We start from the raw sequence: 21836 nt of genomic DNA, 5'->3' as shown, positions 1-21836 counted from the left end.
ATCAACTATATTAAAATCTTGATAAAATAATTTCTGGTAAAACTTATTTAACATTTTTTTCTTAAACTATTAACACCTATAAAAATGTACATGTACCATACAGTCTTTTCATACCTGCTGATTTTGAAGAATATATACACACACATGATTTGAAGCAAAGGAGAAATGAGATATAACGTCATTTTTTTTTTTACTTTGTACCATCAGAATGTTATATATATAAATACTTGGTTTTCTTAACTATCAGAATGGTATGTGAAGTCATTGTTATTTCAAAACAAAATCACCTTTATAATTTCCCGAACCCCATTCGAAAAGTACATGCATATATTTCTGACCAAATTTGGTCAAAATCCACTGAGTAGTTTAGGACTAGTAGCGATTTAAAGGAAAAGTTGACGGACGGACGACGGGCGACGGACGCCACGCCATGCCATAAGCTCACTGGCACTTCGGGCCAAGTAAGCTAATAAACCACGCTACCATGGACGATACGCACTTGTATTTGATTACGCACTTGTATTTGATAATTAAGCTAATTATCAATGCATGCTAACATGGACGATAGGCACTTGTATTTGATAATTAAACTCTCTACACAAGAGCTTGGAGCAAACCACAGGATTTTCCTAAATATATAAATAGTAACCTATAAATAGATATGACCTATCTATTTTAGATAAGTGGTATTGTCTGTGCGAACGTTAATATTCAACTTGACACTAGTTTAACTCAGAAACCGTTATATCTGACATTCCATACATATAAGAAGACTATGTATATATACAAAAGGTAACTGTTTAGAAATTTAAGAGATTATCATTGTTCCTTATTGTAAATTGTCAATTTATGATAACAGGGCCTCGAGCCGAAGTATGCTTGACCTAAATAGCGACTTCAGTTTCGTTTTTGTAAAATGTTAATATTTAACAATTAACGTTAAACCTGCATACATTTCTATAGGTATAGAAAATAAATATGCCAATGACTTTTCCTAACAAATTCTGACAAAGAAGCTACATGTACAGATTCTCTAATGAGGCGTCACGGTTTTCCCCAGTAATAAACTAAACAAAACCGCCCCATAAAAGTAATACACACGACATTTGAAATGTTCAAAATGACGTGTATCTACATTTACATTATTGTATAAACTATCAGTATCTACAATAGATATATTCAGTCACATCTGAACCATAATCAATAGGTCTTAATTGATGAAACTTACCTTAAACAAAGAGTTTCACTTTGACAGCTGACCAGACTACCCCAACACAGTTTAATTAATTTACTTCCTGTGACGTTTTAGTTATATACAGCTATGACGGGTGTTTGAGGTTCCGACGGGTTATACCTAAATGATAATACCCAGATTAAATTCTATATTATTTTGGGTGGATTAGTGTACTGACCACAGCTTTGCCCCGTAACTGCCCTATGTTAAACACGGTTGCTAAAATGACACAGGTTTAGTCGGTAACTTTTCCAATTACAATGCTATTTTTCATTATCAGAATGTTGCATGAAGTCATTTTTGTTTTTCGTTATCAGAATGCTGTATGGAGTCATTTTCATTATATTTACATTTGGATGGCAAAGCCATGATATAAACAAAGTAAACAAATTTGCAGTCTATGAGAGTATAACTGACACCCAAAGCGTGACACCATTCTATGCATAACTGACACCCAAATCGTGCATTCAGGTGTTATTCATACGCGATCGGATGTACGGACGGGATCCCCCGGAACTACTTGCAACCAATGTAAACAAATGGCATCTTATAATTGCTCATCATGCTATCGGATAGAGTACGAGACCAGAAAACAAATCTTAAAATGTAAAACGAAAATAAAGGTAAGAATGGTTAACAATCACGAAAATGGAAATAAAACAAGATTTAATAAACACATATGTTGACACATATTTGTTCCGGGGCCAGAGTAGAAAATCATTACACACCACATTGTTTGCGCGCCACCGCCATCCAGTGTTTGAATGACAAAAATTTTGAAACCCCGACACATCATGTTTATGTCAAATCATAAGAACGAGGCTTCACTCCGGTCGTACAATAGAACAGTTTCTTCTTCACAAAAGAAAGCATCAAGTGGTGCATTATCGTGTCTAACGCATCCTAAACTTGAAACAGCCATGGTACCCGTCACAAGCAACGTTGTCGCTGAAGCTCGTCTAACTCCCTCGGCCACTGTCACTTCTCTCATTGGTCGTATCCATGACACCGGTGCTTTTGTAGCTACTATAAACTGTAATCAGGTTTCCATGCAATCAAAGAACGTGTTTACATCTGTTTTTTTGGCGAATTCCACTTTCTCCCACTGCACATTTAACTCCTGTCAATGCTGTCAGCCGTTGCGTGCGCGTGGTGACGGGTGAAATTTCCATCCGCATAATTGTTCCGGATGGTAAATTTTTTTTTTTTAAATCCGAAATCGTTAACAAACTGAATAATTCATCCTTTATTCTGAAATACTGACTACCAATATTACTGATATTGTTATTAAAATTTCTAATGATGTTTTCAGTAGTTTTTTAATTATTTCCACGCACTATTTTTTTTTTTTTTTTTTGCCAATCAGCACGTGAATCACAATAGGCTGTTCAATTTGTTGACCTCTGACAATGGAAACGTCGGTAAAAGTAAGATTTTAAATTATAATGAAAATTAAAGTTGAAATCGAAAAGAAACTAATATAGAAAACGTAAATATAAGCATTAAACTGTCTTTTTATGGATTATATGGTCTATATAGATGCCAGAGCTTTGCAGACAATCATTTCATAATGCGCTAGCGCGCATTATGAAGATTGTCTGCAAAGCTCTGGCATCTATATAGACCATATAATCCATAAAAAGACAGTTTAATGCTTAAATATTTCTTTAGTACTATCAGAATGTTATATAGCGTCTTTTTTGTTCTCTCTCTCAGAATGTTACATGAGTTATAGTTATTATTTAACTATCAGAATTGTATGTGAAGTCATTGTTTTGAGTTTAAACGTATTTTATTGTAACAAAACAACAGGAGTGGGCACAAGTTATTACAACTTATAAACGCCCTCTTCTAACACAATGACATATAAATAATTACAAAATGCTATAAAATACATATTTAGTATTGAATAATAGATATACATTTTTATAGAGAGAGAGAGAGAGAGAGAGAGAGAGAGAGAGAGAGAGAGAGAGAGAGGAGAGAGGTGGGGGGGGGGGGGGGGGGGGGGGGGGGGGGGGGGAGAGGGAGAGAGAGATAATTTATGTATGGGCAATAAAAAAAAATGTACAAACTGACACAAACAACAATGGTATGCATTCAATAACGTATAACGCATATAACAAACAAGTAATAAGGATAAACATTCTCATTTAAGACACAATGGATACACGTTTTACTTTAAAATATAAATCGATTGATTTCTTAAAACCTGTTACTGTCCTTTATGAAATGTTGAACACATAAGAATACTTCAGAATCAATATTAAAAGACATTTCTTGATTACCATATAACAGAAATTGATCGCGATAATTGGGTATTTTTGACAAAAATCATAGCAAATTCGTCATTTGACAGTAGGGCAGCCGGATAATATTGAGCATCAATCAAACACGGCAAGTTTATGAGATTAACGAAGTACTGATATGTATAAAGGAAATAGCGTAGAATTCCGTGGGTATCATCATATTTCCGATAGTGTGTTAAAATGCCACGTATCACTATAAAACATACCCCAGCCATGTCCTTACGCCTATCGGGTAGATACTCCCCGTCTGTTCACGTCTGATCACATGATCAATCGGTCAAAATGGGAGGCCTTTTGGATACGGGCTTCATCCGAAACTCTGTAGTGTGTGATGTTTGTCACTAGAGTATTTATCAACACGAATTAAAGGCAAGTTGCTTAAAAGTTGTTAAGCTGTTTGTTCACGCGTTTACCTTATTTTTTCTTTAATTACTTAGGACTAAACTTTGTTTAAATTCAAATTCAAATTCATTTTATTCTCTTTTCACATATTGACATGATATATAGAGAAAAACATATGTACAATATAATATATACAATTAAAGTAGTGTTCGTAGTTGATACATGGCACAGTTTCATAACAAAATATTTTCATTCTTAATTATCAAGGAGGACAAATCATGTTGTTAATTAATCTGATAAAAATACACATTTTCATTAGTTTTTTAACATTAGTCATATTCATTAATTTGTTAAATTTAATAATATTTGGTCTTGACCAATAGCATTTGTCTATATATAAAATTCTGTGAGCAGATAATGCTGTACATTCAAGTAAATAATGAAATTCATCACCAATTTGTTGACCATTACAATGTGGACATTTTCTTTCCTTATACTCAATCTGGTGCCATCTGCCAGTTTCAACAATAAATTTATGATTAGTAGTGCGAAATTTACAAAAAGTTACTCTATCTTTATCAGGTAAAATATCTAAATAGTTATAAAATTACAATTATCCTTAAAAATTCTGTAACATATAGCCTTTGAGGAATTGTGTACATCACTCTGCCATTTCTGTAAGTACTGGTCATAAAGTCTTAACTTAATAAAATGTTTTAGCCATACTGGATTACATTCAGAAGAATATTGTATATCCCACAAGTAACTCATCCCACATTCATTTAAAATACCTTTAACAAATCTTATGTAAGGAACAGGTTTGTCATCAAAATGATGACAATAACAAAGAAGTTTATACAATTTAATAGTAATCTTACTTAATTTAGAATGAGTCAACTGTGACCAATATGTTATTACTCTTGTTTTTACCGTAATTTCTAGTGGAGTTGTACCAAGTTCTCCATATACCATATAATTAGGAGTACTATTTTTCAATCCAAGTAATAATTTACAAAATTTTAGGTGGACACGTTCAATTATTTTGAGGTCAGTTAATCCCCAAATCTCACATCCATACAGTAAAATTGGTTTGACAATCTTTTCAAATAAGTCATATATACAATGAGTCGATCAGTTGTGTAGTCTACCTTTCTTAATCACATCATACATTGCTATAGTACGATTAACGTTAGTGATTCAGAGCCTGATCAGACTGCATCATTAGAACGAAGTCATACCCTTCCTACACTGCTCTGAGACAGACATATTGTCGTCCAGATCTACGTTATCGCAGCTAGTATTTCATAAAAAAACATGTATCATGGGTCAGTGATAGTATGCTGAAATCCGATCGTTTATCTTATTAAGCTAACAAAACTATCGTATATGTTAGTCGTAGTGGTCATTCCGACATTCGTGATGTTTACTGCACTCTTCCCTCTCAAAGAATATACAAAATGTACAGAATTTGGAATTTTTGAAATAATATTAACTGCAGTTGGTTATAGTATCAATAATAAATACTCCTGCCATAGACATCTACATTAAGTTCTTATAACTAATTACAATTGGAATATTTTCAAATCTAAATGGTCCATCATTAGGGAGTACCCCAACTGGAAAGGCATTTCATGACAATTTTTACAACTGATGATTTAATCAGCTTGTCTTAATCTTCAGCTATAAATGTAGCCTTTTATAATTATTTTATGTAATGTACACAAAGCTGTGAAACTTTTGTGTTATATTGATAAATAGTCCGAGTTTTCTCTGGCCCTGTCACCATGTCTGGTGTAGGACCGGAGCGCGCTACTATATGAAAACGTGGAATTATCCGACACCGTTTAGTGTCTCTAAGAATTTGGTGCAAATACAATAAAATCAGATGTGACATAAAACCTACCTTACATATATGGATAAATCATATATCTATTTACCCAAGAACACCCATTTAGTCCCATCTAGGTGTTTTATTTCGTCCGTATAAATTCATAAATAATGAATTTTTGAATTTAATATAATTCACACAGGTTTTGGGAAATGACAAGCTTAATTTTCTTAATTTAAACTAAGCAAGAAGAAAAACACAATAAAGCATATGTGGTCTTTTCGGTCCATTGAGTTCCGATTCCGGTGGTGACAGGGCCATAGTAAAATTGGGCTAATTAATAAAATGAAAAATGATTTTAGATAATCAAAATGTTTACCAGTTACATACCATATACTACTTTTTGACGTATATATATATATATATATATATCATTAATATCTTCAATAAATATTAATATTGCTGTGAAATTGTTTATATTGTAACCCTGGTATTAATACTTGTCGCAATATAGCCCTACCGCTCAGCTAGAGAGATCTTCTCTTTAGCCAAATTGGTTGAGTGTAAGACTAGTAAGCTAGAGGCCCGGCTTCGATCCCTAGCGGAGGCAGTGATTTAAATTTAATTAAGCATGCGCTCTGTTTACAATATCTATCACAGGGGGCAGGGGAGGATCAACGTCACAAAAGTGATTGTTAGATAAATAATCTTATGATGGTGGGCTAATAAATGGACAAAAATGTTTTAGCAAACTCTCGAAAAAGTTTTAGAACATTTGAATTTATGTCGGAAGCTAACTCCTGTTATGTATGCAGACATTTAGCGTACAATGTGTCTGTCAAAGGTATTGTTCAAAACTGTAAAACTTCTTACATTGTAGAGATGAAACACACACATATATATACACACACACACACACACATTTATGCTGACAATGTTATTATAATACAGTATGTATATGATTCTTTGACAGGCGGCTCATAATACAAAAAAACCACATTATAACTCATCATAATTATAATTGTATAGCTCTATTTTTTCGTTGAAAGAACATTGTTTGTGTTTGGTATTTCCATTGTTCATTTAATTCATACTCAAAAGTTGTAACTATGACTAGGTGCTGTCATGAATTCAACATATCAACGATTATATGTGTTCTTGTTATTTCTGTTTCTAATTGAATTACATGTATACTTAAGTGCACAGATTAATTCTTAAATGTGAAAATACATTGTAAACGTTTAATAAAAAATTAACCTGTCATGTTAAACAATATTAATAGAACCATGTGAATAACAATACTATTCTAATACACAACCGTATAATTGACAGTTGTTTGTAGATCAGTATAATAGTCTTTGATAATGCAATTCAATAGTACTAGTCTCTGTGAACTGGACAAGTGGAAGTTTGAAACTTAATTGGACAGTTAAGACCGTCATCAGGATGGTAAAAAGCATTATGTTCATCAGGACGATTTAAACACCTAACTAATATGAATGTTAACTACTAAAACAGAAATTTGTTTGAAACACTTAAGTAGAAATGTTTAACTATTTAAGTGGAAGCTTGTTTAAGCAATTAGTAGAAATGTTAAACAACCTAACTAAAAGTGTTGACTTTACAGACTTAAGTGGATATGTTTAAATAATTTAGTAGAAGTTTGTTTGAAACTTCAATATGGTTAAAACCATTGTGTACATCAAGACAGTTAAACCATTACACTGTGTGTCCATCAGGATTGAAAACCATTTCATCTAATTGGCTTTAAACTCTTGAGAAGAAACGTTTAAGTACTTAAAACCTCACTCTTGAATGTATCTATCAACAATCATGTTGATATCAGTTTAATCATTCTTCTTGCTTTATTTCAAATATCACCTTTTCATCTGATTAACGCCATCCTCAGTACTTTCAGTACTTTGATTTTTTCTGTAAGCAATCCATCAATACATGTATGATTTAAAGATGAAGGCCAGAAATTATTTACACAATAAATGTCAGTGAATTTACTAAGATGTAAATCACTAAATTGTTGGTTCCTGTTGATACAAATAGGATCGACTAGTCTCTTGTTGGAATGCTGCAAAATTTTCCTTGGAGTGTTTTTGAAAATCGGAATGCTGTAATAATACTTGCACCCGCATCAGTTTTTCAGTCTTACGAAAAACAATCGCCAAATATATCCTTTTTCAGATCTTGGCCACTTTTCCCATTACGACTAAGCTCATCAGCGATGGTCTCCATTTTGATACCTTGTTCGATCATTTCTTTCCGTGGGACCCTAGCTCTGGAATAGATTACATGCGGATATCCACGCAATAACATCAATGTGCAGACAGGTTCTTTTCCGTCATTTCCCATCACAATTCCCGGAGACCCGGATGCTCCCCACTGGACCCAGCAGTCAAACAGGACTTTCCTGTCATCACAGATTCCTGTATACCCAGGCTTTGCTTCGCCATTCTCTATCATCATAAGGTTTCGTCGATCACTATTAACATCCAGGTCAAAAAGCTCAATGTCAGAATCAAATTGCATGATTTCATTATTTGCTTGAGGGAAACCCAACATAGCAAAGTATTCTCCGTAGTGAATTTTCTGAAACTTTCTGATTGGTTCAGGGATTTCTAGATCAGACTCATCAGTATGTGCTTGGTTAAGTTCTAAAATTGCGTAGTCAAGCTCCTTGGATCCTGTTATCAGTTCTGGTTCAAAGTGAAACTTTTTACCAACATATTTTTCCGGGAATTTGAACTCGATCCACACATTTTTGTCACCTAGATAAGCCCAATTCTCTTTATCAGATTTGTGTTGCTCTGAAAAGAAATTGGATAAGTGTAAAACTCTAAATCATTCCTGAAAACTTCGGACATCATCTCGGTCCAACAAGAAATATAAACAGGCAGACAAGGTTTTACTCCATGATCCCTATATCTTTTGTGTTTTGTAGTTTATGTTATTAACATATGTATGCAAACTTATGATATTGACAAAGATAGACCAGAAATGAAACATTACAAATCCTTGCCATCTGAATATTCACTTTCTCAAAGAAAGTGAGAAAGTTTAGTTAAAACAGTTCATACATACTAATTTTGGCACATTCAAATTTTGACCACAACCAAATTTTAGATTTCATTTACATTTTTAACTTCCTTTGTAACCGAGAGGCCCAGGGTCATGCTATTGGGCCAGTAGTATGCTGGGATGAAGGACTATCGGATTTGTTCATATCAATTACCTTGACAATTATCTCTCGTAGCCCTAGGGCTGTTTGTGATCCTCATTAAACAAATAAAGAATTAGAACAATTACCTTGACCTACTTTCAAGGTAACAGGTCAAGTATGTTAAATTTTTTGAATGACTTCTCAATAACCGTGAGGTCCAGGGTCATGATATTAGGCCAGAGGCACCTTTAGATGGAAGAGCTTAGAAGTTTGTTCAAAGCAATGACCTTGACTTACTCTCAAAGTCACAGGGATCAAATGTATTAAAATCTTTTAAGAGGCCCAAACCCATGATATTGAGCTAGTAGCATACTGCAAGGGAGGGATACCAAGTTTATTCAAGTGAATGACCTTGGCCTACTTTCAAGGTCACATAGGTCAAATATGTTAAAATCAGCTTCTCAATAATCAATCCGCCCAAGGTCATGAAACTAGGACAGTGCCTTGCTTCGAAAACAGAATGAAATGTTTGTTTAATTGAATGATTTTGACCTGGCTTCAATGTCACACTGGTCAAACGTGTTATATTTTCAATTAAAAAACCCCCATCCCATCAACTATCAGTATTATATGTATTTCAGAACTTGAGTGACCGTCAAGGCCCTTGTACCCTTGTTTATTGTAGAACTAGTATATATAATTGATGCAACCGCTGAAATATGTACGGTTTTCTGTCAACAATAAGAAGAATCTAAAAATGGCAATAGCATAGTATCAATTATCTACTTCTATCATTAAACTTACTTGTTATATCTGCCGCTACATGGTAAGCAGTCATTATGTAAAACGTGCCTACTCTAAATCCGGTACCTCCAGATACAGGTCCTTTTATAAGCCCGACAGATTGCCTCGCACGTGCCCATACATCAATGATCCGTGCATCATGGGTATTGTCCGTCTTTTTTCTGAACTGATGTGAATCATCCTCTTCAGCTGATAATAGAAAGTGTCTCAAATTATCACTTACTATGGATATGTAATAGAGCACATGATTAATTAAATCTAGATCACTGCCTCCGTTAGGGATCGAACCCAGGACCTCTGGCTTACTAGTCTTCCGCTCAACCTATTGAGCTAAAAAGAAGATCTCCCTAACTGCGCAGTATGTTGTGGCTAGTATTAATCAGGGTTACAGTTAGTTAAAAGGATGGCTGTGTACAGTGTAGCCCGAGTTTCCTCTGGCCCTAACACCAGACATGGTATCAAGGCCAGAGGAAACTCGGGCTATATACAGTGTAGAATGAATTAGATATGTACCAGGTAAAATAATAGTCCTCTATTCATACTGTCATTTATTTTTTCGTTTGCTGGGTTTAGCACCCTGTGCACAGCCACGGTTTTTTTGAGGCGGGGTCTCCTTGTAGTAGTTGGTGACAACTTCACTGAACAACATATAGGATGCCCATTGCATGACATCCAAAGCAATTAGGACAAAATGTCTTGTCCAAGGACACAACCACGACAGCACAGACCGGCCTGTTTCTCAGCTTCCTGAGTAACACAAACCGACATTTAATAGGTCCATGGAGTGGAGGTTGTTAACACAATGTAGATTATGCAGTCATATCCTAAGTACCTCTAAATAGATTTGGTTCATACTTACACCATAGTAAGATACGTGTAACACAAAGTTCAAAAGTTCAGTGCATAGTTCTATTCATGTAATGTGCTGGGAATCTGACGTAAGATGTCCCCATAAAATTCCAAGCATGCAGCAGTTTGATGTTCCAAATATAAGTTAACGAAAGTAATACACAATCTGTTACACATTACATAGTTATAAGAAAGACAGTTCAATAAAATGTTAGAGATTAAGTACGTATTATGAGAATTCCTCACTACATATCTCAGAATATTTAAGAATTACCAAACAAATAATAAGTATTCCAAGTACACCAATAAGGATGTTACTATATATACATAATCTATAACGCAATTTCTTGAAACAGGTAAAAGTATTTGAATTAGGTTTATCTTGAACAAGACTTTCGGAGTTTCCTCTGGCCCTGGCACCATGTCCAGTGTAGGGGCTCTACACAAATCATTGAGGAAAGAAAGGAATTATTTAAGATCCAAAGTTTTGCAATGGGGGCATGTCGACATGCAGCAAGGTACAGATGGCATATTTTCCTCGCTCCTACACGAGTTTCGAAGACGTAGTTGACACAACAATAACAACTCTCATAATGTCTTATACTCTTTTAGCAAGTCGGGTTTTAATTGTAAATACTGTACATAATTGTATGGTCGCCTTCTAGCTTTGGGCTAGGGGGAATTTCCGTTTAGCTCAGTCGATAGAGCGGCGGCGCGGACCAGTAAGCCAAGGGTCACGGGTTCGATCGCGGCTGGCTGCACACTACTACTCCTTGGACTTTTATACTCTTCGTAAGATCACCAAGTTAAATGACATATTGGGATGATAATATTTTAGTTAAAATCTTCTTCTAAAACAATTAAGTTATTGATCAGACTTATTTTCAACGCCATTTTTCTTCACGAGTAACATCACTCGTCCTTTCTCCTAAACACAAGGGCCCAGTTGTTCAAAAGGTGATTGGGCTAATCACATTTTAACAACATTTTTCAAATCCTGATATAATAATTTCTGGTTGAACTAACTTGACAATTCTTAATTCTCTTCCAAACAATCTAATCAAAATCTAGATGGTCATTCTCACTACGTTACATGAACATCTAACAACATCCCATAAGGGGTCACGTTCTGATGACCTCTGAGATGTGCGTATTTCACTTTCAGGGCGAATTGGCATTTTGTCGGTATCATCAAAGCAAAACATTTCGTCACAGCATGCATCTGAAGCAAACCATTTCGGCACAGTGTTTATCTATATATGCTTTATAGGACGAAATGCCTTGAAACAAATTGACAGATTATACAATCTATACACTCTATTCATGCTAATTAGGACATATTAAATTCACTTCCAAGATTCTGGAAGTAGTCAGTTTATTGGTTAATCCAAAAGGTCACACTGACGTGACCCCTTATGGGATGTTGTTAGATATTCATGTAACGTAATGATAATGATCATCTAGATTTTAATTAGATTGTCTTCCAAATGGCATAATTTCAAGATGATATACTCACAGATTTTTCAACAAATGAGAAATAAAATGTTCACTAATCAAGTGATTAAGCTAATCACTTTTTGAACAACTAGGCCCTGATCATCAGCCTGTTTTAACAGAAAGTGACAGATTTGAAGTTATAAATTTACACAAGAGATTATTCTAATACTAAGGTTTATTTAGGTATTCCGCACAATCAAACATTATTTTGGACGGGGGTACACAGTTTCCCTTAATGAATTATCACGATATCATTTAACATTACATTGATGTTAAACCGAAACTCGTCAAACAAGTGGTGCCCGAAACAATATACATGTAAAGAGATTTATCCCGCAACTGCCACCGCAGCTGTGACGGAAAGCAGCTGTATTTTGGAATATTAGCACGTGCGTCAATTCGACTGACCTACTTCCTAGCAAAACAACGTTTATTCGGCATAGCCGTCTAATTTGGTTTTGGCCCCGGATATGACGCGACAGGTGGCGTTCTGGTCAAGATGAAGTATGTGATTGGTCAATGTAGCGGTCAATGCAAAATGCTGAATATGCAAATGTTGTGACATATACGGAAACAAAAATGGCTTCCAATGTGAATCGACTGCGGTTGAAAACTATAACAGCTTCCGCAATGAAGAGAATAATAGGAAAATGGGTCAAACACAATCCTAGAATTAAACTTGGGAAGCAGTACAATAGATTGTAACAGTTCAAACATGAAAACAGCAGTAATACGGACGCCGCTCGTATGCTGCTTGATTGTTTGATAGTAGGTCATGATAATCTCGGTAATATTTACACAAATACAGTCTGTACCAGTACATCGCTACTGTCACTATACTGTACACTTATTTACACATAAATATATGTGCCGTAACATTTACAGAACGTGTTATCTAACATTTAAACCACTGTGTATTATATCGTTATCCAACTAACCCAGATGGAATATAGATATCGCCTTGTAAACTAGGCCTATCGTGTGTTTGTGTTGCCACGATTTCAAAACAGTCACGTAATGATCTAAAAATAATTTCCGCGCTATATTTAGAGGGGGATTCCCAACTAAATCGAGTGGTCAAGCTGGACATAGGGATTGACTGTGAACATTGGAACAGCACAGAAACATAACTGGAAAGGAACAAAACGCGTACATTCAGTGAAAATTGCAACGTTTTTACCGTGATGTCCCTTTTAAATTGAATGTAAGCTGAATAAGTGGATGCATCTATTCAAATGACACATTTGTAGTCTTATTATCACCAAAAATGATTCAAACTGATATAATTTTGTTATCCGTGCTGAAACTGCGCATTTATTAATTACATCGTAGTTCGTTAATTTATTTCACCAGTAGTTTTACATTATGACCACCAGCATTAAAACTATGCCGTTCATCTTTTTAAAAGATATTTCTTGTTTAAAGATATTTCTTGTTTATAATCATTATTTTTGATAGGCTAACTTCAGGACAGAAAGACAAAAGTGGCTCGTCAAGGGTCGGCACTTTTGTCTTTCTTTACCCTCGCCAAAGTACAGCTTATATTTTAAGACAATGACCATGTATTCTCTATGTTTACCTTTGGGTCGTTTGGGTGTATTGGACGGTTCATCTTCGTCACTTCCAGGATCGTAGTTTTCACAACCGTCCTTTTCACCTAGACATGATAAGCAGGCATGAATTTTCCAAATCAATTGTTTTATTCAGTTAATGACTACCGGTATATACAATTCAATATTTACAGCTATTGAGTATCAAATTACCAGGAAAAAGACATGCAAAATTGACACCATTTATCGTATGAGTATCTACCAGTAGTAAAATCGGAGTAAGAGATATCAAAACAAATTCAGCCGAATAAGTCAACATTGTTATCTCGAAGTCAGTTAGGTCGCGAGAAAACTTCGAGATATCCCCAGTGTTCGAGTTAACAAGTTTTTTAAAATAAAACTTTTTTTTTGTTGAACTGAATTTTTACCTCGAGATAATAATGGTCTTCGAATAAGTTCAAATAACGAAGTTTGACAGCGTAAGAAAAACAAACATGTGAACCCACTTTAAAGGAAGTGTGTCTTAATGTTATAAAACCAGGACTCGACTCTCAAACGGTAAGATCATAATTGTCAGAAATGTAAAAGAATATTGTTTTCCACAGTTTTGCTTACCAACCTATTGTTACATATATATAAAAGGTTATAAGACACAACTAATAAAGTTATTGCTAGTTTTCGGTAACAGCCCTGTTATCCTCATCAGACATGCCTCGGAACTATATATAGCTAATTACCTTACCAATCTGAAGTTACATACTTTCTCGGAGTGGGCAATTTTGTTTGGTTATAGACACCGAAACTTGGTAATACAAAACCTGATTTCATTTCTATGGGGAATACGTATTTGAAAGGATACAATTTATCATTCTACCATGTTTGCTATGCAGCGCCAGTTTTGATTGGTTGAAAACCATGTATTATTTTCCAATAATACACGCTCGTGCCAATAATACACGCTCGTGAGTCACGGCTGTTACAATTTTATATATCTAATCACAGGTGCCTGACTCGTTTTATAAAATAATAACATATAGAGTACTGTACATATAAATGAGATTTATATGTACTCTATATGTTATTATTTTATAAAACGAGTCAGGCACCTGCCATCTAATATTCACATATTTCAAATAAGATGATTATAGCCGAGTGGGCTAATGGGTTAAATTTTTATCACGACGCAAGTTCGAATCCTACGGATTCCCACTTCTTTTCTTTTCTTTTCTTTTTTTTATTCATTTTTTTTAAATTTTCAAAATCAATGCCATATGATAGATGCTCTTGATCGTAGTACTGTAGTGCCTGTAAAGAAATGTATATTTCATCAACAAATAATGCAATACTCAAGAAATAAATTACAAGGTTTTCCCAGGGTTTCTTTGCTGTTTTTCTATTAGAAAGAGGTCGATCTCAGAACTAAACAGTACATGGTAGAATAGAAATAATCAACTTTGACTCGTGTATTGTTGCAGGATATACAACTCGGACTCGGATATTTTGCAATTTTAATTAATAACTCAGGCCTGCGGCCTTCGTTATTAATTTAATTGCAAAATATCTGAGTCCGAGTTGTATATCCTGCAACAATACACAAATCATCGTAAAATATTTCTTAAGTAATCGGTTGTAAACGTTTCAACATTTTTTTATTTATGTTGTAACAATGATCTTACCTCGGATCAGTTTCGTGAACTTGTCAATTATTCTCTTGGCTTCCCCATGATTTCCTATAATTTCTCTCAAGCGCTTGTAATCGCCGTAGTAAATTTTTTCTTTTTTCATTAAACATTCGCAGAGATCCTCCATGCTTGTAATGTCGCCCTTTTCCCTTACACTGATGTATTTCATTGTAAGGCATTTGCTGATAATGGACTTCCATTCCTGTTGTGTTGGTGAAAAACATTCCGCAAGCTCAAATACCATAGCAGCATGATGTTGAAGGTCTTTTTCGGACGGTTCCATTCTGTCAGCCCTGTCAGTTATGAAAAAATAGAGCAGGTAATATAAAAAAAATAGCATTTAAATAAAACTTTATTATAATATTATCACTACCATCAGATGGCGGTGGCCGAGTGGTTGAGGTGTCACGACACTCGAGCACTAGCCCTCCACCTTTGGGTTGCGTGTTGAAACATACATGGGGCAGTTGGCAGTTACTGACCGTAGGCTGGTGGTTTTTATCTGGGTACTCCGGCTTTCCTACACCTCAAAAACCAGGCACGTCCTTAAATGACCTTGGCTGTTTTAGGACGTTAAACCAAACCAAATCCACCAAACCAAATGGCGGACTAATCAAATCACCCTTCGTCAGATGGTATAGATGGTGGTCACTGGTCAGTCATCTGCTAGTCTACGTTACTAATTATAATGATGTCACTGTCTGTCTACGTTACTAATGTATGACGTCACTGTCGGTCTACGGTACTAATGTATGACGTCATTGTCGGTCTAAGCTACTAATGTATAACGACGTCACTGTCAGTCTATGTTACTAATGTATGACGTCACTGTCGGTCTAAGTTACTAATGTATAATGATGTCATTGTCAGTCTACATAACTAATGTATGACGTCACTGTCGATCTATGTTACTAATGTATGACGTCACTGTCGGTCTACGTTACTAATGTATGACGTCACTGTGGGTCTACGTTACTAATGTATGACGTCACTGTCGATCTATATTACTAATGTATGACGTCCCTGTCGGTCTACGTTACTAATGTATGACGTCACTGTCGGTCTACGTTACTAATGTATGACGTCACTGTTGGTCTACGTTACTAATGTATGACGTCATTGTCGTTCTACGTTACTAATGTATGACGTCACTGTCGGTCTACGTTACTAATGTATGACGTCACTGTCGGTCTACGTTACTAATGTATAATGATGTCATTGTCAGTCTACATAACTAATGTATGACGTCACTGTCGATCTATGTTACTAATGTATGACGTCCCTGTCGGTCTACGATACTAATATATGATGTCACTGTCGGTCTATGTTACTAATGTATAATTATGTCATTGATAGTCTACGTCACTAATGTATGACGTCACTGTCGGTCTACGTTACTAATGTATGACGTCACTGTCGGTCTACGTTACTAATGTATGACGTCACTGTCGTTCTATGTTACTAATGTATGACGTCACTGTCGGTCTAGGTTACAAATGTATGACGTCACTGTCGGTCTAGGTTACTAATGTATGACGTCACTGTCGGTCTACGTTACTAATGTATGACGTCGCTGGCGGTCTACGCTACTTATGTATAATGATGTCACTGTCAGTCTACGTTACTAATGTATGACGTCACTGTCGGTCTACGTTACTAATGTATAATGACGTTACTGTCGGTCTATGTTACTAATGTATGACGTCCCTGTCGGTCTACGTTACTAATATATGACGTCATTGTCGGTCTACGTTACTAATATATGACGTCACTGTCGGTCTACGTTACTAATATATGACGTCATTGTCGGTCTACGTTACTAATATATGACGTCACTGTCGGTCTATGTTACTAATATATGATGTCACTGTCGGTCTACGTTACTAATGTATAACGTCACTGGCGGTCTACGCTACTTATGTATAATGATGTCACTGTCGGTCTACGTTACTAATGTATAATGACGTCATTGTCGGTCTACGTTACTAATGTATGACGTCCCTGTCGGTCTACGTTACTAATGTATGACGTCACTGTCGTTCTACGTTACTAATATATGACGTCATTGTCGATCTACGTTACTGATATATGACGTCATTGTCGGTCTACGTTACTAATATATGACGTCACTGTCGGTCTACGTTACTAATGTATAACGTCACTGGCGGTCTACGCTACTTATGTATAATGATGTCACTGTCGGTCTACGTTACTAATGTATAATGACGTTACTGTTGGTCTACGTTACTAATGTATGATGTCACTGTCGGTCTACGTTACTAATGTATGACGTCCCTGTCGGTCTACGTTACTAATGTATGACGTCCCTGTCGGTCTACGTTACTAATATATGACGTCATTGTCGGTCTACGTTACTAATATATGACGTCATTGTCGGTCTACGTTACTAATATATGACGTCACTGTCGGTCTACGTTACTAATGTATAACGTCACTGGCGGTCTACGCTACTTATGTATAATGATGTCACTGTCGGTCTACGTTACTAATGTATAATGACGTCATTGTCGGTCTACGTTACTAATGTATGACGTCCCTGTCGGTCTACGTTACTAATGTATGACGTCACTGTCGTTCTACGTTACTAATATATGACGTCATTGTCGATCTACGTTACTGATATATGACGTCATTGTCGGTCTACGTTACAAATATATGACGTCATTGTCGGTCTACGTTACTAATGTATAACGTCACTGGCGGTCTACGCTACTTATGTATAATGATGTCACTGTCGGTCTACGTTACTAATGTATAATGACGTTACTGTTGGTCTACGTTACTAATGTATGATGTCACTGTCGGTCTACGTTACTAATGTATGACGTCCCTTTCGGTCTACGTTACTAATGTATGACGTCCCTGTCGGTCTACGTTACTAATACATGACGTCATTGTCGGTCTACGTTACTAATATATGACGTCATTGTCGGTCTACGTTACTAATATATGACGTCACTGTCGGTCTACGTTACTAATGTATAACGTCACTGGCGGTCTACGCTACTTATGTATAATGATGTCACTGTCGGTCTACGTTACTAATGTATAATGACGTCATTGTCGGTCTACGTTACTAATGTATGACGTCCCTGTCGGTCTACGTTACTAATGTATGACGTCACTGTCGTTCTACGTTACTAATATATGACGTCATTGTCGATCTACGTTACTGATATATGACGTCATTGTCGGTCTACGTTACTAATATATGACGTCACTGTCGGTCTACGTTACTAATGTATAACGTCACTGGCGGTATACGCTACTTATGTATAATGATGTCACTGTCGGTCTACGTTACTAATGTATAATGACGTCACTGTCGTTCTACGTTACTAATATATGACGTCATTGTTGGTCTACGTTACTGATGGATAATGATGTCACTGTCGGTCTACGTAACTAATGTATAACGTCACTCGGTCTACGTTACTTATGTATAATAACGTCACTGTCGATCTACGTTACTAATGTATAATGACGTCACTGTCGATCTACGTTACTAATGTATGACGTCAATGTCGGTCTACGTTACTAATGTATAATAACGTCATTGTCGATCTACGTTACTAATGTATAATGAGGTCACTGTCGGTCTACGTTACTAATGTATAATGAGATCACTGTCGGTCTACGTTACTAATGTATAATGATGTCACTGTCGGTCTAAGTTACTTATGTATAATGACGTCACTGTCGGTCTATGTTACTAATGTATGACGTCACTGTCGGTCTACGTTACTAATGTATAATGATGTCACCGTTGTGATTTTATACAGATATATCTCATCATCAAATACAACTGAATTAAATAAGTAAAACCCCAAAACGGCATGTCATACATCTTTTTATATTTTTAAAATGCTACGAATTATTGATTTGGAAAGATTTGTAATATGCCAGCTACGGATAGCCAGCAGTGTCTCTGATGGCAGTTATATATAGATGACAGTTATATATGTAGATGGCAGTTATATATAGATCTCTGTAAGAAGTACGGAAATTTCAAATGAACATATGCTCAGGTCCAAGAATCAGGTATCAAAAATAAATAAACAAGAGGCCCATGGGGCCTGTATCACTCACCTGGTTGGATTTGACCAAATGTCAAAATAATGTCCATGTTCAATTTGTTAATACATATACTCTCTAAGGGACTGAAAGACCCTACAAATTATTTTTACAATATAATTCTGCTTAAAGAAACTAAGTCTCTTTGGGTGGGGACAGACCCTTGGGCCTATTTTTACATAAGAATTGTGTTTATCCCTTAATGTCCAGCAATGTTATACATAGTTATGGGATGGAGGGTCGAAGTAACCATTTTTGCAAAATCTGTTCCCTTTTCACCAAGGATGTTTCTGACCAAATTGGGTTCAAATCCATTCATAACTTGATGACTAGTAGTGATTTAAGGAATTTACTCTATTTTCCCTATTGGGCCCTGCCCCTTTGGCCCCTTGGGGTCAGACTAAAAAGTTATACAAACACTTTCCCCCTTCCCCAAACGATGTTCCTGGCCAAATTTGGTTGATTTCCATTTAGAACTTTATGACTAGTAGTGATATAAAGACAAATCTTTATTTACCCTATTTGGCCCCATCCTTTAGGCACAAAGGGGGTCAGAGTCAATATTTATTCAAACTCTTTCCCCCTTCCCCCAAGGATATTCCAGACCAAATTTGGTTCAAATCCATTCATAACTTAATGATAAATAGCAATTTAAAGGATTAATCCCTATTTTCCCTATTGGGCCCCGCCCCTCAGGCCCCTGGGGGTTCAGAGTAAAAAATTATACAAACTCGGTTCCCCTTCTCCCAAGGATGTTTCAGACCAAATATGGATCAAATCCCTTTATTCCTACAGAAGAAGAAGGATTTCAAAGAATTTGCTATATTTCCCCTATTGGGCCCCGCCCCTCAGGCCCCTGGGGGCAGAACCACCGTTTATACAAAATTGGTTCCCCTTCATCCAAGGATGCTTCAAACCAAATTTGGTCAAAATCCACTGAGTAGTTTAGGACTAGTAGCGATTTAAAGGAAAAGTTGACGGACGGACGCCACGCCACGCCATGCCATAAGCTCACCAAGTGAGCTAATAACCCACGCTACCATGGACGATAAGCACTTGTATTTGATAATTCAACTAATTATCAATGCATGCTAACATGGACGATAGGCACTTGTATTTGATAATTAAACTAATTATCAATGCATGCTAACATGGACGATAGACACTTGTATTTGATAATTAAACTAATTATCAATGCATGCTAACATGGACGATAAGCACTTGTATTTGATAATTAAACTAATTAGCAATGCAGACTAACATGGACGATAGTCACTTGTGGTTGATAAGTAAACTCTCCACACAAGAGCTTGGAGCAAACCACAGGATTTTCCTAAATCTATAAATAGTAACCTATAAATAGATATGACCTATCTATTTTAGATAAGCGGTATTGTCTGTGCGAACGTTAATATTCAACTTGACACTAGTTTAACTTAGAAACCGTTATTACCTGACATTCCATAAAACATTAGCAGACAATGTATACACAAAATGTTACTGTTTAGAAAGAGATTATCATTGTCCCTTATTGTAAATTGTCAATTTATGATAACTGGGCCTCGAGCCGATTATGCTTGACCTAAATAGCGACCTCAGTTTCGTTTTTGTAAAATGTTAATATTTTAACAATAAACATTAAACCTGCATACATTTCTATAGGTGTAGAAATTAAATATGCCAGTGACTTTTCCAAACAAATTCTGACAAAGAAGCTACATGTACAGATTCTCTATTGAGGCGTCACGGTTTTTCCCAGGATAATACAATGTACATGTAGTCCTATAATAAACTGAACAAAACCGCCCCACAATAGTAATACACACGACATTTGAAATGTTCAAAATGACGTTTATCTACATTTACATTATTGTATAAACTATCGGTATCTACAATAGATATATTCAGTCACATTTGAACCATAATCAATAGGTCTTAATTGATGAAACTTACCTTAAACAAAGAGTTTCACTTTGACAGCTGACCAGACTACCCCAGCACAGTTTGATTAATTTACTTCCTGTGACGTTTTAATTAAACAGCTATGACGGGTATTTGAGGTTCCGACGGGTTATACCCAAATGATAATACCCATATTAAATTCTATTTTATTTTGGATGGATTAGTGTACTGACCACAGCTTTGCCCCGTATGTGCCCCATGTTAAACATGGTTGCTAAAATGACACAGGTTTAGTCGGTAACTTTTCCAATTATAATGGTACGAATTATAAGTCATTTTTGTTTTTCATTATAAATCAGAATGCAGTATGAAGTCATTTTCTTTTTTCCTTATCAAAATGTTGAATTGATAATTTCTATTTTTCTTTATCAGAAAGTGGTATGAAATCATTTTTATTACATTTTTACCAGTGAAATATCAAAAATTATTCATTCTATAAAAGTGATATTTTTCACTAGTGAAGAATATCATATTTTTCACTAGTGAAAAATATCACTTTTGCTGATTTGACC

General features: G+C 35.7%; 1 protein-coding gene across 3 annotated transcripts in view; it reads right to left on the bottom strand.

Annotated features, from left to right (window-relative positions):
• LOC117341487 overlaps window positions 1–21433 on the bottom strand; it is a 34686-nt gene extending 13253 nt beyond the window's left edge. Inside the window, exons 1-5 of one of the 3 annotated variants that reach the window (XM_033903362.1) lie at window positions 21316–21428; window positions 15262–15560; window positions 13615–13692; window positions 9690–9878; window positions 8342–8532 (exon numbers count right to left, since the gene is read on the bottom strand). In XM_033903362.1, coding sequence (XP_033759253.1) covers window positions 8342–8532; window positions 9690–9878; window positions 13615–13692; window positions 15262–15550 — 747 coding nt within the window. In that variant the 5' untranslated portion in view covers window positions 15551–15560; window positions 21316–21428. Of the gene's footprint in view, window positions 1–7639; window positions 8533–9689; window positions 9879–13614; window positions 13693–15261; window positions 15561–21315 lie in introns of those variants that run through there. The other 2 variants (XM_033903360.1, XM_033903361.1) reach the window with 2 other exon arrangements.
• Between the last annotated feature and the right edge of the window lie 403 nt (window positions 21434–21836).

The sequence above is a fragment of the Pecten maximus genome, chromosome 13 (assembly GCF_902652985.1).
Source record: "Pecten maximus chromosome 13, xPecMax1.1, whole genome shotgun sequence".
In the NCBI taxonomy this organism is placed as follows: Eukaryota; Metazoa; Mollusca; class Bivalvia; order Pectinida; family Pectinidae; genus Pecten; species Pecten maximus.
The sequence above is the reverse complement of the archived record's forward strand: the minus strand, read 5'-3'. Positions and strand labels throughout refer to the sequence as shown.